General features: G+C 41.4%; 1 protein-coding gene across 15 annotated transcripts in view; it reads right to left on the bottom strand.

The window, feature by feature from the left end:
• JAKMIP3 (Janus kinase and microtubule interacting protein 3) overlaps positions 1 to 16,779 on the bottom strand; it is a 2,072,678-nt gene that overhangs the window by 730,969 nt on the left and 1,324,930 nt on the right. For all 15 annotated transcript variants that reach the window (XM_069611426.1, XM_069611425.1, XM_069611424.1 and 12 more), the window contains one exon: positions 11,547 to 11,693. In XM_069611426.1, coding sequence (XP_069467527.1) covers positions 11,547 to 11,693 — 147 coding nt within the window. The remainder of the gene's footprint in view (positions 1 to 11,546; positions 11,694 to 16,779) is intronic.

Below are 16,779 nucleotides of genomic sequence, written 5' to 3' on the forward strand. Positions count from 1 at the left end.
ATATCAGATAAAAGACGAAGAGCTGAGAAACTAAAAAGCCCAGAACAGGGCGAGATACGAAGAAGGGGTGATAAACCCAGAAGCCCAGAAAAGGGCAAGATAACAGACAAGCCAAGAAGGAGTGAGAAAACGGAACGTCCAACAAGGGACAGGTTGCACATTCTTCCCAGACAGGGTGAAAGTCATGACAGAACCAGGTGGTTGTAAGATGCAGAAGCCCAAGGCATGGTGCAAATTGCAAGCCACGAATGCAGGGAGAAGCAAGAGAACCCCTAATCAAGGTTGAGAGAGACAGTCATATAGGACCAAATAATTATAGGTGAATCTAAACGACCAACAACTGCCATCACATGTGGCAACAAAGAACACAGAAACATTAGGTAACCCTAAAACTTAAACTGCCCCACCAGATGGGTGGCCTGAAAGAAGACAAAGAGACATTTTTGGGGCGATCAAGCATCTGCAGGAAAAGAGAAAGACTAGACCAAGGACACTTCAAACTAAGAAAACTGGCACGCAGCATGAGAAAATTGAAAGAGACATTGGGGAGGGAGTCAGACACTAACTACCATGCATAGAGTGGCCAAAAGGCCCTTATCGATCTTTCTGACCCAAGTTTATTTTAGCCTCATGCAAAAGTGGTAGAGACAGACCACAGGTAGATCAGACAATTACATGAGCGTGGACACATAGAAATATGAATCCAACTGCGCTAGCATGTGACTTAAAGAGTGGGCCCTGCTGCATGTGTAGGATGGGTAGAGACGGTGCCCATCGTGCTCAAGGTAAGTAAGCATAAATAAAAGTACCCTAACTACAACTGTGCTGGGTCTGATTAAATTAAATCTCAGAGTGATATCATTTCTTATAACTAATTTTAATAATTATAAAGTCCCAATATTAATCCTTACAGTAACAGTATTCCAATGTGCAGTTTTACAATGAAAAGGTTTCGACAGCAAAACGTGTTTCGACCCCACCTGGGCCTTTGTCAAGGACAATATATTGGTATATTATGTCAATTGGCACCATTAGGCAGAGTCGCTGATTAGCCATGTAAGATATAAGTCTCAGTTGTGACGCCTCTGTGGATTAGTTGTGTTACTGGTCATGATTAGGATACGAGTAGAGATGATTTTCTTTGTCGCAGGGTAGTGGATACAGAGTGGTCAGTTCTAAATCTTGGTCCAAAGTATCACTTATAATTTGGCTTTGGTGAAATTGATGGATATAGCATATAGATTCCACAAATAGAGTTGGGTCCGAATTATCACAGTAACAGGCTGTTCAGTACAAGCAATCGATAGGTTATGCGATTTACAATAAATGTTCTGATTTTCAGTTCCATTTGACCTCTCTCCCTTCATTCTTGTATTGAATTAGCAAGGGGCTTTCCAGTTTGTATCATTAATTGCACACGATTTATTTTCATTACTTCGATGAATCCGAAAGCATCTGGTATTGTACTTGCAGCTCATATTTGTCTGCGGAATGACGACATATAGCAATATCATTCAATCTAATTCTTCTTCTTAATGTCACTAGACTCCACAAGAGAGAACAAGAGATCAAATGATTTCAGGTTGCTTTGGGGGCCGAGGTGGCTGGTACATTTTTTGATTGCAGAGGGTAAACATTTCCAATGAAATGTGGGAGCGATCAAGTGCAGCATAGGAGTCCAAATGAATCAAATGGTTTTGGGATGGATGTAGGTTTTCCCTCTAAGATTACTTTTAAATAATGTGTTAAAATGGGACATATAGCACTGGAATAACACCCAATGCCATTACCGTTACCGCCACTTCGTTGGTCCGGCGGTATTACTGCTGGATCACAAGTGGTGGCAGTGGTGTAAGTCCCCACTTTTTTGAGTGCATAGGACTTAATGGGGCATTTTCAGCACAATTACTACACTGGTAATTGTGCTGCGGTAATTGTTCCAAGAATGGACGGAAAGCCAGCAGATTTACCTGCAGCTCAGAGCTGGAGGTGAATCCTCAAACTTTCTGCCCAACTCAAAATTGGGCAGTGGGGTAATGCAGTAGTAACACTATTACCGCTGTATTTTTACTACACCTCCCAACTTGTGATGATGTCCTTAATGCAAAAAAACTGAGCAAGAAGCCACAGTTTATAATTGATTTTGAAGGCTAACACATGAGAAAATCCAGTTGGTGTCAGGTCACAAACGGTGCATAGGAGCATTTTCATGAAACATTTGCCCACAATATGTGCAGGAATTCTTCCATACACACATATTTCATGATAGCATTCCCACATAAGAAGAGACTAATTTGCCCATCATGACAGTACTGTAAGAAAGCATTATCAAGAGAAATAGAATAGGTTGAGAGAACTCTGTGTTCGCACCCCTCCTTGAAGTTAAAGATGGCATATAAACAGGAAGGTGGCGCGCAGCTATGCTTTGGATGTCCTAGCAGACAACCTAATGGTAGAACCAAATTATGAGGATAAAAGATTGACTCCAATGCAAGTGAGCTCTCTCCGGTTAGGGTCATATGTTAAAATCACATAGGCACTTTAATAAATGTCGTCTATAGGCATATACATAATGCAACAAAATTCCAATCAATGTGTTACTTTTTATTGCCTTTTAGTCGTGACTCCGCCTGTATTAATGTTGTGACAGCCAAAGTATCACATGTATGTCAGTATCACATGCATCTCATTATTTATATTATAATAACTAAAGTGTCATATCCGTGTTGATACCATATTGATCTGGACTCAACAATAATAATACGTTAGCCCATTGGCTAAAAATATCACATCTATACTAGTATGAAGTTAGCCTCTTATGGCTTCATATTAGTATCACATTGACCTAGTACTGCATTTGCCAAAACCACATATCTATTTTAATAACATGTTGGCCGACTCAATGTCCATGTGTTTCGCTCCGCCACCCAGGCATTGTGAAGGGTAAGGCTTGTAAGTAAACAAGTGTTTCGCATCAGTATTGCTTCAAGTTCCTTATTGTTCTATTGTGCAGTCATTTGGTGAAAGCTGTTTCTTCTATTAATGTTTGTCAAATTATTCCATTAATATTTCGAATCCATTCTCATGTCTTTTGTCGTTAGGTCCGTGAGTGTGTACAATCACAAGTTATGTCCTTAATCGTTAGCAGTGCTGTTCCTAGAAACCATCCATTTCTGTATTGTTTGGTGTAGAAGATGAGTTTTGGCCATGTTCGGTGTTCATGGCGTTCCACGTGTTTACAATTGGTTTTGAACGATAACATATGAGAAAATCCAGTGGATGTCGTCACAAACAGTGCACTGGAGCATTTTCATGAAAGCTTTGCCCACAAAATATTCAGGAAATCCACCAATATTTACCAGCATTCCCTCATAAGAAGAGACTCATGTTCGCTTTGCCCATAATGACAGTACTGCAAGAAAACATCTCCATGCTGGCTCTGCCAATATGTGCTACTATCCTCACGTAAAAACTTACTCATGTTGATTTTGCCAATAATGTCAGAAATTATCCTGCCACTGTAGGAAAACATGTACAGACTAGCTGCACCCATAATTACATTTAAAGATGCCATGCTACTACAAGAAAATATGTCCAACACAGCTGTGCCAATGTAGGCCAGTAAGCCCATGTAAGAACATGCATCATGCTGGCTTTACCCGTAATGACAAATAAATTCCCTGCCTTTTGCATTGTGCAGGGAGCCGTGGGATCTGAGAGTTGTGGCTTCTCTTACTTAGAGCTTGTGTACTTGTTGATGGCCCTAGAACCCTTTGGGTTTTGGATATTTAGCCAGTTTAACAAGGAGCCGCAGGCAAACAGCAGTCTGGATCTCCCTGAAGGTGATAGCCCACCTCTTGTTGTAATTAGCCAGGTGGGACGCTTCACCAGCAATAAAGTCGATTATATCAGTGACAGACAAGTTCATGATGACCATGGCCATAGAGGAGATGCCAGTTTCTGTGTGAACCTTCTTCATAGTCCTGCAAATGTAGATGGCATGGCCCTCCTTCCTGCTCCTCTTGTACTTCTTTCTATCCTTCTTGGCGGCAGTGACAGTGCTCTCTTCAAGCCATTTTTGGGTGCTAGCAGACTTGGCTGTCTCAGGTATCTTCTGCTTCGAGTCCAAGTGCAAGGACGAGCAAGAGAAATCAATATTTCATTTTCAAGAAGGCTTTCAGATGATCCGTTGTGAAACATATCTTTGGACACCAACCTCCTGCTTTCTCTTCATGCCCCCCCTACTATCTCAAATGTTACTAATATGTCATTATTCCCCTGCACTTCTCTATCCCCCCCTTCTTCAGCACTTTAAGTATTTGAATGTTCCCAATTGACTGTGAAGAATTGGTTCCCATTTCATCACTTTCTTTTCACGGCGGGTGCTACGAAACAGCAGGCCCATGTCTGGCTTCTTATAAAACCCACTTGGCCACATAAAACACTTATTATGTTACACTTGATGAGTACTTTATTTGATTTAATTTAATTTTAATTAATTTATAATGCGCTTTCGTCAAAGCATGGCACACAAACTAAAAAAAAACAGTGCAAAAAAACCTGATGAAATAAGTTACACTGTGCGGTTAGCTAAGGCTTTAAGAGATGAGCGAAAAAGAGACAAGGAGGGAACTGAGCGGACAGACAAAGGAAGGGAATTCCAATATTTGGGGGCAAGCAGGGAGAATGGGGGAAAACATGAGGATGCACATAGAGGTTTGGGGACAGTTAGGACAAGGGTCGGGGAGGGGAAAAGATGTAGACCAAGGGTGATGAATAGGAGGGGGCAAGGCTATGAGTGCATGCAGGAACGTCATTTGGGGGTCGCAGCAGCTACCGCTGGCATCTCCACTGTGACCCCTGTACTGACGCTTGCATTTTAAATAATGTGTTTGTTGTTTTCAACAGGGGACACCTGTTGAAAGCTACAAACTATTTAAAACAAAGTGCAAGCGCAATGCAAGGGTGTGTGGACTGGACTGAATGTTGCTAAACAACCATGAGCTCGTCCCCCGATGTGCGTGCAGACAGCCAGACGCCATCTGCCTCCACGGATGCGCTGAGGAGTGCCTGCCCCAGAGAGAGGAAGTACAGACCCGCCCATGCTAAGGCTGTAAGACAAGAGCTTGTGTGCCACCTCAATTGCTTCCATTGTCGTTTATCAAGCACCGCACCCTCCCGTGTAGAAAGGGAGACCTGTCATCATGAGTGTGGCCATATGGAACAGTAAAGAGGATCTACATCACAATAGGTTAGAAAGCCTATTAAGTCGCTTGCATGTAAGCCTTTACTGTATGAGAATACTGTTTCATTTCAGTCACCTACTAACAGCCCAACTACTGCAATAGTATTTTACTTTAGAGGACAGTTCAGTCTTTGTTGTGCCCTGGGGCTATCAAGATACTAAGAGCGGCCTTGATGTGGTGAATAATTTTACATGCTTTATATTAGTGAATAGCTTTTGCTAAATACTGTGGACAGCACAGTGAGCCCAAAATAATAGGCTCCTCAGTTCTATGGGAAGAGTTGATCCTTTAATTCCTTGTCACTTGTGCACGCTTGGGCCTTTTACTGCTTTGTTTACATGTACTATCATGGCCGCCATGAAAGGCCTTGTTTGACTATACCTACGCGTAGTTCGTCTTTTCATTGAGTGGGGCTATTTTTTAAATCCAACGGTGAAAAGTGATCAGCTTTGGTCCGCTTCATTTGTGGAGGCAGAAAGGGAAATTAGTAAAGGCTACACTTTGCATGAAACTAGGTGAGAGATCTTTTTCAAAAAAGGTTGTAGGCACCCCTCTCCAGAAAGAACATGGGATGATAACCTGTTCTGTGTTTTTTTCCCACTTTGAGAGTCCGCAGCCATCGCTTTTTGCTCACTGGACCTTTCACAGAAATATCTATTTGCATATCAGTCTTTGTCCCGCCCACATGGGCAGTCCAGCACCGAAATGCTATGGCAACTACCTTCTGAACAAGAGTACCAACAGCAACCCCATACACGTGTTTCAGCCTTGTTGGGCCTCATCAGTGAGGTAGAGCTGTGCCTCTCTGAGCACAGTGAGCAGGGAGTCCACGTCTGGGTTCCCCCATTTAACTCAGGGTGACCACCCCAAGTTCCTTGCATATTTCTTTTAAAAAAAAGGTAGCAGGCGCCCCTCTCCAGAAAGAACATGGCATGATAACCTGTTCTGTGTTTCTTTCCCACTTTTACAGTCTGCAGCCATCGCTTTTTGCTCACTGTCCCTTTCACAAATGGGAAATAAATAACCATTTGCATATCAGTTTTTGTCCCACCCACATGGGCAGTCCAGCACCGAAATGCTATGCCAACTCCCCTCTGAAAAAGAGCACTAACAGCAAGTCCATACACGTGTTTCAGCCTTGTTGGGCCTCATCAGTGAGGTGGAGCTGTGCCTCTCTGAGCACAGTGAGCAGGGAGTCCACGTCTTGGTTCCCCCATTTAACTCAGGGTGACCAACCCCAAAGTGCCCCTCCCCAGAAAGAACATGGCATCATAACCTGTTCTGTGGTTTTTCCCACTTTGAGAGTACTCAGCCATCGCTTTTTGATCACTGTACATTTCACAGATGGGAAATATATCCATTTGCATATTAGTCTATGTCCCGCCCACATGGGCAGTCCAGCACCGAAATGCTATGCCAACTCCCCTCTGAAAAAGAGCACCAACAGCAACCCCATACACGTGTTTCAGACTTGTTGGGCCTCATCAGTGAGGTGGAGCTGTGCCTCTCTGAGCACAGTGAGCAGGGAGTCCACATCTGGATTCCGCCAGGTAAATCAGGTTCACCTACCCCAAGTTCCTTGCAAACATTTTTCAAAAAAGGTAGCAGGCGCCCCCCTTCAGAAATAACATGGCATGATAGGTGAGAGATCTTACTTGGGACAAATTATAAGCCCTTTGTTTAGCTAGTGCCAGGTTGGTTTTTGGGGTTAATATAAGAACATACAAATATGACCGAACTTGGTTTTCCCCGTTTTTACAGAGTTATGTGCAGAGTCATGTGAATATTTTACATGTTCTGAAAGAGCTAATACTGCGAAGCCCTCAATTTAGCCGCGATGTTTCAAAGGATGCACAAGGTATGTGAAAAGAAAAGTTAATTATGTTGTTAAGTGCAGCAGCACATTTAGACTTAGGTAATTGGCTCCTTCTTAATTTAGATGTGGGACTATCAGTATGGCAGTCAAATTGAGCCCTTTTCTTCTTAGGCTTTATTTTTACAGAGCCATGGCACTCAGGAAGGCCTGTGATTATTCGACAAGGTTTCGAACATGTGACGATTGAGAAACCATTTTTTCCAGCTGTAACGTTCCATCGAATCTTATGATATGCTAAAGTAGTGAGGAAGCTATTGTATCAGGTGTGTGATTCCTGAGACTTGGTAGTTATATTGATTCCATCTATTTGTTATACTTAATATTACTGCTTTAATGAGATATGAAACTTTAAATGAAGGGTGGTTATTGGTTCATCCACACACCTCTAGCACAGGTAATTTCTATAAACATAGTGTTTTGGCTTTGTGTTGTGATCTGGCTGCCTGTGTTCCCTCTCATTAGCTGTTTCTGCTTAGCTGTCCCAGTGACCCATCCTGTTTGCTTGAAATATTTCATTATAAATTGTTGGGTTTAAAAGGCGGTTATCTTTCATGCTTTGCCAGCATAGTTATTGGAAATTCTCCTCTCTCGGGTTATTTTTTCACTGCTGATGACTTTTTTTGAAAGACAAATACTTTTTTTCTTGTACACTTTCTTCTAAAGGGAAAGGTCACTTGAACTACATTTGTATATTTCACTTAAATATATGTTCATTTACTGTGCATATATTAATGGGTGGCAGCTTTTGGTTTTTGCTATGGGGCAGAGCTTCCCACACTGAGTGGTGCAAGGGAGCTGTACCCATAGCTTGGTTGAAACAACACATTTTACAGCACATTTTGCAGCAGGAATAGAAAAAAGCCATTTGATTTAAACTCTCTGAGCTATCCAGTTGTGACACATTATGCTGGAGAATCAATTGTGCAGTTAAAAACAAACATTTATGAGGATATCTACCCACCAACCACATGAGTCATTTTACAAAAAATATAGCACTACAGTGATCAGGTTTACTAGTGCTCCATGACATAAACCTGCTGCTTCTAAGCACTGTAATAATAAGTGTTATGTTAATAAGAAATGTAATGCCCATACCCAAAACATTACCACATGCTGTGGTATGCACATTTAAAGATAAATAGCTGGTAAGATAGCTCAGTGGGTTACATGCTCACTGATGGAGTCTATGTGTGTTCTGTCAGTCATGGGTTTGAATCCTAACAAGATCTACTCAACCATATATTCCGCTGACCATATAGCTCAGACATGTATGATTAATAACATATAAGGTCAGTGGCATATGCATAAGTATAATGTTGTGGTGATGAACCATGTCTGTATTCCCTTTCAGTTTGTGTATGAACCTTTGATTTAAAATGTGATTGATTATATTGCCTCTACAAACTTGTCCTTAATATTTTATCGATGCAATTGGTTTTCAAAATTCCCTACCAAATCCAAGGGAATTACAGATAGCCAAGATTTTCTGTCGCTTTTGCTGCGTGCTGCTTTGGCTCTTTTTTCATTAGATGCATGTTGCATTAGATTAAGTGTAATGGTGCACTCTCACCACGCATTGCCATTTTCTTCTATGCCAGGTTTCTGCATCCTGTTGCACAGGACTGTGAGCAGGACGGCTGGAGCACACAACACCAAGCAGGAGCAGCTTGAATTGCCTTGTCAAGAACCTCGAGATGACCATAACTCCAGGTATGCTAAGGTTAGTGCAGATGCTTACAATCACAGTAACTTGGTAACATGGGCCTAGACACGCTGGGCCTCATTACGACCCACGGCGCCGGTAGTGATGCCGGCGCCATTATCTCTCTACTGCCACATTACGAGTTCTGCTCGCGGGGCCGCTCTTCACACCTGGTCAGACTAGATGTGCAGAGCAGCACCCGTTAGCAGAACAGCAGATGAGAGCAATGGGCCCGTTACGAACGGGTTCGTTGTTACCATCCTCCCCATTCCCATTGAGCCCTATGGGGGCACAAATGGGAATTGGGACGTACCGGGTCCAGGTCCGGGGCCCGCGAATGGGAATTACCGGGCCCGCAAAGGTCAGAATGGCCTGGTTATTCCCATTTTGCGGGACCCAGACCCGAGTTTGGGGGTAGCCATGCTGGTAAAATCGGCAATGGCTACATCCAAACTCGTAATGAGGCCCATTGATATTAACACTACATATGGTGATTTGGTGATCCATACTTGGATGAAATGTTACAGTGATATTGTAACCATATTTATTTTAGTGTACTGAGGAACAATGCTATGTGATGCTGCTTCCTGTTTTGTCAAGGGGTGAAAGGTTGTGTGCCATCACGTCCTGTGATGTGCCTTGGTGTGGGTCAAATTACATCACTTCATGTGATGTTATCAGAGGTCAAGGGTCACGTGATGTCACTTCCGCTACCCCCGGCATTTTAGTGAAATGACATCCCTGGGTGAATGGGAAAACAATTGTGAGAAAATAGGCAAGAATGCAGGATTCAAAGGACAACAAGGAAATACATAGTAAGGCGTTTGAGACAGAGGCACATGGAGGAAGACGAAAGATGGCTGAATTGTAGATGGAGCACAAGGGAGAAAGACGACTAGCCAGGGAGACCAATGTGAAGAGCGCAGCAATAGTAAGCCTAGAAAGAACGAGTGAAGCGTTTAAGAGTTTAGTAGTTTGGAATGTGAGTAGGGGACACATTTTACAGATATTGAAAAGCTGGAAATGGCAAGAGTTTGCAGTGGAAGAAAAAGAATGAAGAGAAAGAGAGTTCAGGGTCAAAGGTGATCCTCAAGTTATGGACAGGTGAACAAAGCGGGATATGAGAAGGAGGAAAAGAAATGTAAAAGAATGAAGAGGGGGGAATTTGAGTGAAGAAACTGAGTGTACATTCAGGATTGAACTGCTTGTAAACAAGTTGAGTTGTTATGAACAGAGTCAGAGAAAGCAGAAAAGCAAAGATAGATTGTAGCTTCATCAGCATAGAAATTATAGTTAAGTCCAAAAGAGTGAATAACTTGGGCAAGTGAGGTCGTGTTTAGAGAAAAGAGAAGAGGGCTGGGGACAGGGCCTTGGGGAACCCCATGAAGAAGGGGCAACGGGAGGAAAAACTTACCCAACCAAGAAACAGGGAAAGTATGATCACCGAGGAAGGAGCGAAACCAGTTCAGAAGTGGACCCGAAATACTAAGAGAAGAGAGAGATTTAAGAAGAAGAGAGTGATCCACTACGTTGAAAGCAGCTGAGAGATTGAGGAGAATATGAATGGAGGTGAGCTTGACGTGCCGAGCAGCATGAAGAGACTTGATGACAGCAAGTGAAGCGGATTCCGTTGAATGAAGGGTGACGAAAACCAGATTGAAATGGGGAGAAAAGAGAATTGTGATCAAGATAAATGGAAAGTTGAGAATAAACAATACATTCCAGGAGTTTAGATAGGTATGATAGTAGTGAAATAAGTCTGAAGTTAGCAGAAACAGAGGAGTTGAATGAGGGCTTTTTAAGAATAGTAAAGAAGATGGAAAGGAAGAATAGGAGGGTTATAGATTGGAAAGGGAAGACTTTAGGAATCGGAGAGGAAGGAATTGGGTCCACAGGAGAAGCAGATGCACCCTAGCAACGAAATTGGTGATGTCAGCATCAGTTAAGAAGGAAAAAGAGGACACAGTAGAGGAAGGGTTAACACAAGGAGAGAATGGAATGTAGAGTGGTGTAGTGGAGGACTTAAGAGTTGTTCGGAGTAGAAGAATCTTATTAGTAAAGTAGGGAGCAAAGTCACAAAGAGTAAGAGAGGATTTGAGAGGGAGATCAGGTGAGGGAGGGAAAAAATATGATTTAGTGACTGGAAGAAACAGCGAGAAAGAGATGATAGAGAGAGAATAAGATTGGAATTGTAGAACTTTCTTGCTATGACAAGTGCTGAAGAATAAGAGGAATGAAGCGAGGAAAGAGCAAGAAGATTTGAGGGGAGTTGTGTTTTTTTCCATCTCATCAGTGCTCAGACCACCGAGTGATTCATGCATTAATTTACTCATTCAACAATGTGGATGAATACATTCATGTACAGTAAATGTATGTCTGTAAGCGGGCCACAAGGTTGTAGTACTGGCTATACATAAACAGTGTTCCCATTTGCGCCAACTGCCATAACAACATGGTTTGAAGGTAAAACATGAGATAGGGATTAGTCAAAATCTTGCTAATTTAGTGACACGCTCTCATTGGTATATGTTTATTTTAGAAAATATCAATTAAATATAAATATAAATTCAGGAATGTGAATCGAACAAGTAAAGGTTTCATACTGATTAAAGATTAGCATTTCTTCACACATGTACAGTTCATCAGATCAAACAAAATGGTGATGCACTACAGAACACTTTGAAAGTGCTCATAAAGCAAACAGAAGGGAAACATACTGTACCATTTCTATGTTCTCTTGTGTTACAAATTTCAGCTTATTTTCCATTCGACGGAAGGCATGTGATAGATCTTCATTTTTCCTGCTGAGGCGCTTATTTTTGTCAAGAAGAGGCTTATACTGACTCTCTGCTTCCCTCAGTCGCTTTAACTGAAAAGTAGAAAACATTGTGAATTTGGATGCAACATCATCTACAGCGTGTGCACAAAAATGGTCAATGAGAATGGGTAAAAATTCAGAGAAAAGATACATAACACTGATATTTACAATTTGCCAAACTACATGAATTTTCCCCTCCCACGATTTGCAGATCTCAGGGCTGAGGTTCTCATCAACTGTGAAATATTAATGGTGGCCCAAAGCATGCAATGTATTAAACATGTTTGCAAAGAATTGACAAAGTATTTGTAGGATTGGATAGCAGGAGCTCAATAGCCTTTGCTATTTTTGATCCAATAAGATGGAAGCCGAAATTGTCCATGTGGCTGCAAAAGGGATAAGCGGTTCTAGCCAGTGGATCAGGCATGGGTGGTGAGGTCATCATCTGGACATTAAGGATAATAACTTGAATAACTACATCAGGCAAAGTATTGATGTTTCCCGGTTCGACTATGTAACAACTAGTGACAATGATACAATTGTTTGGTAATCTGCCACAATGATTAGGTTTTTCTGTCAGGATGCTTTCTTAGACAAAACAAAAAGGTGATGGCTGGAAGGTTTTGAATAAATCATAACCACGGATACTTGTTAATTTGCATATTTAAGTACCTTTGGGTCTCACCCTAAGTTACTAGGGGAACCAAGACGTGGACCCCTTGCTCACTGTTCTTAGAGAGGCAGAGCTCCACCCAACTGATGAGGTCCAACCAGACCGAAACACGTGTCTGGGGTTGCTGTTGGTACTTTTGTTCAGAGAATTGCCTAGCATTTCGGTGCTGGACTGCCCCAGGGCAGGACAAAGACTGATATGTTTGGGACATTTCTTCTCTGTGAAACATAGTGAGCTAAAGATTCTGGGTAAGTCTCTTGTAAACAGGACTAATGTCTGGCAGAGGGATCCCAGGACCACCCTTGTTAATTTACAGGATGATTTCTTATTAAAATTCTTATGTAACTCGATTTGCCAACACAAATGTATTCACCTGTAGTAACGATTGATGCCACTTTCAACTGGTTATATTTTCTACTGTATTGGCATTTTTTGTATATTTGTCTAATTATAGATATAAAGAATGTAAACAGTCACTCAAATGTTCGGGGTAAAGAAGTGAGTGCAAGTGATAGGGAGAGGGAGAGAGCAAGACCATGTTTGTGTCATTACATGTAGTGGGTTGTTGGAGAAACTGTTAAAGCAATTTACATCATTATAATCACCTGGTGAGTCGTGGTGATACACAGGATTAATTCCTTTTCAGCTAGAAGGGAAAACGGAAGCTTAAGAGCAGAGAAATTAGTAACCCTTCCATGTCCCACCAATGGGGTCACACTAGTCCTTTCCTCATTAATAACTCTGTGTGTTGCCTTGCTTGAGTAACAGCAGATCACCGCCCAAGGGTCAAATATGTGAAAGTGATGTTGATACACAGGTCTGCTGGGATAGGATTCTGGTCTCTAGGTGGGTGGATAAGCCTCAGAGATGTTTTACTGGCCAGGCCCACCTTCTTGTTCTCTTTAGATAATGCTTGTTATAAATACTTGTACCAAAAAATAAGGGCATGTAGTATGAATTATAGCACCCTGAAGTTTATAGCGCCTCACTGAATGTGATAGCATTCTATTGACAGCAATAATGTGGCATACACATATAGCCAGTCCTATGTTGCTAGCATAATGTATGAGTATGCAGATGGGGACAGCTGCAGGTTTAAAAGTGCACCAGATTTTTTTTTCTTTTCTTTTCTCTTCCTTGACATGCCTCATACACAGGAGACTACATTATTTATCTAACTAACTGACTTAATTAACAAGTACTAATCACTAGTGCTAACTCATTAACATTATAATGTTGGTGTAGTGAGGTGAAAATACATATTTTGAAATTCGTTTTATATATGCACTGGAGTTTTCTCTCTTCATTTCTCTTGCAATGTTGAATGCAGAAAGCAGGAAGGCAGCAGGAAATCGAAAAAGATACAGTTATTATAATCTGAAGCTACCATTGTTTGGGACATGAGGGTGTTAACAGAATACATTTGCTGCTAATATAATTGGAAGGAAGTGTATCTGCAGTTATGCCACGTAAGCAGAATGGGACGGACAGAGTTTTGCTATCGAAAGGATGACAGAGGGAAAATCAGATCGCTTTTGCTGGGCTCCAGAGACGGATGATCTTGGTGTCTTAACATTGGCTTGAGAACCCTATGTTCTCGCCACACACACTTTAGACACTGAGATTACGAAGGCAACCCCTGCCGACCGGGCCACTCTTCTGAAGGAAATCGCACGGGGGAGAAAACCACAAATCTTTTGGTAAGCAGCCAAGTTCGAAGTGAGGTTATTTTTATGCGATTGCTTGGCGAATGTGTTCTAAAAATGCTAGGCAGTTAGGATAGCAAAGCAAAAATCCCATGCATTTAATTTGTCATATGATAATGTTGCAAAGTGAATGTTGCTCTGTTTTTCTATTGTTTTTTTCTTGTTTTTTATTACAGAGAACACAATGTAATTGGTAAGATGTTATTTTGAATTGCAATTGTTTCTTATACACACAATATAAAAGCAGAACGTATAGAGAGTTTTTGTTTTTCTCTTTTCTTGGTGCATTTGGAATAGCATTTATGAGATGGGGAAGATTTTTTTTAGGTAGTACATTTGTCATTTTCTCATGTAAATGGAATAATGGATAGACTTAGCAGTGATAAATAGTTGTATGCGTGTGTTCCCCAGTGCATTGTGTCTGGGTGAAATCTAATACAAAATACAGATTACTGGGGGTCCATGAACCAGTAATGAATCAGTAATGAGGCCTATGGAAGCATAGTTCACTGATGTAGATAAATCAGTGATAACACCACAGGTTATTGATGACGCTCTATGTGAAATTGTGGTGTTTCTCAATGTAGGTCCAAGGCTCTCTATAGATCACAAGAATATTATAAAAATAAGGAGGGTTTTGTGTATGTTGGGGGCATAAATAGAACAGGAAAGTTATGCTCACCACTAGAAATTACCACCAATAGTGTATATTACTAAATTATCTAATATAGTGTAACAAGACATGGTCAATGAGAAGAGGTAAGGCCAAACCCAATCTAAATGCAAGGATAGGTCATCACCAAATTACTATTTTTTTTTGGCGGTAAGAAAATACCGCCAGACCCCAAATCTACACAAAATATCCTACATATATATTGTGCGTTGCAGGCCGGTAAAGTGATTATAGAGCACCTACTGGGCATGGCAAGTGTGTCTCACACTACCATCCATGCATTAGAGGGAACCCATTTCATAATAGCAGTGTATCACTAAAAGCGAATTTCAGAATGTCTCAAATAGAAGCCACATTCTCAGAACTAGTGCAATATCTGGAGGCAAAGTTATATGCACATGGGACATGGTCATCAAATAATGCCACAGAATGACATGACCGTATTTATGGTGAAGTACAGAAAGAACCACTAGACAGCATTTTTGCAGAAGACAGCATAATTCAGGTCTGCCTTCTGAGATTATTAAATGCAGCTGATAAACATGCAGAGACAGATTGTCTGATGCGGCTATGCGCCAACACATGGTTTATTTTGAATAGGTTTCTGCGAATGCAAGAAAATGATACTAAGCTGATAAACAGGTTAAAAGCTGATCTAGATGGGGCAAGTAAGAAAGAGGACATGTTAAGAGCAGAATTGGAGGTATGTCAAAAAGACATGAAGTTAAAATGTAGGGATCTTGATACTCAATTGTCTAAAAGCAAGAAACAGTTTGAGGATAGTGAACAAGAATTGGTACATTTAAAAGCGTTGGTAGACCATATTAGACAAGACAAAGATGAGGTTGTTTTGGAAATGGAGATTTTACAAAAAGAACATTGTGAAGAAGAAAGTGATCTTCAAAATGTTGAACAGGAAATGGTTAAAATGTTTCAAGAATGAGACAAGAGAAACAAAGAATTCAATGAATGCCAAGTGCAAATGTGCGATATGCAGCAGGTAATTAATAAAATGAGTGATGAAAACAACTATTTGCAAAAAGAGGCAGACAGGCTCCTTAAGAAGTGTAAGGATTTGGAACAGCAAATGTGCATTTCTAGGTCCCAGGATAGACGGCAGGGCACCACATTCAATGGAGTTGAGGTGAATCCTATTTCTACCCAAAGAGCTAGTGCCCCAGTGATTGAGCCGGTAACTGAACTTGGTTGCAGCGCCCCTGGGGGATTTGATACACCCATTGGGGCCGCCACCAATCCCATAAACCTGGAACCAGGGTCGAACCAGGGTCGAATCACCAAGTAGTGCAATTCCGTGCATATCAACGAGTAGCCCCATAAAGATAATGAACTCCATCAAAGCTCTGATCAAACCATTTAAAAAGGGAGGGGAGTGCTGCATAGAAGACCACTTAGAAGTGGTGCATGACATATTTAAAGCCCTCCAGATACCTAAGGAGCAATACAGACAATATTTTCATTTAACTCTGGACGCTCCCACAGCCAGTATCATAAGGGGATTAAATGAACAGCAGAATAAGACATGGGCTGAGTTTGAAAAAGAGATCAGTCGTCGTTTTTCTCCTTTACAGTCATTACAGGAGGCAAAGAAAGTTGCTTACACAATTACTGCTGGGCCTAATACATCCCCTCAGCAATTTTTGCAAGACTTGAAAAGAGCTTTTTCTCGCTTTGATGTACCTTTTGACCCCAATTCCAATGAGTTTAAAACTGCCTACTTTTATGGGCTACAGAAAGACATCATATCCCAGTTAGTCCGTGAATTTGACAGCGTCAAGTCCCTTGAATGGATTGTACACCAAAGCACAAAAGTATATGAAGTACTCTATTGTCAGGGTAGAGAAAGTGATAAAATGAAAGACACTAGACCAAAATCTAAAGAACCCTCAGCAACAGTGATGGAAATCAGGTCAGCCAAAATGTCCCTTGAATCTGCTCAAAGTCCAGGTAAAAATAATTTGACACCTGAACAAAGGGGTAATCAACAAAGGTCGTCACTCTCTGCACCAATGTTTCAATCACATGATCCTAGTAATAGGGAGAGCTCCATCAGCCCTAGGTACTTAG

Source organism: Ambystoma mexicanum, chromosome 8 (assembly GCF_040938575.1).
Source record: "Ambystoma mexicanum isolate Mex_15411 chromosome 8, UKY_AmexF1_1, whole genome shotgun sequence".
NCBI lineage: Eukaryota > Metazoa > Chordata > Amphibia > Caudata > Ambystomatidae > Ambystoma > Ambystoma mexicanum.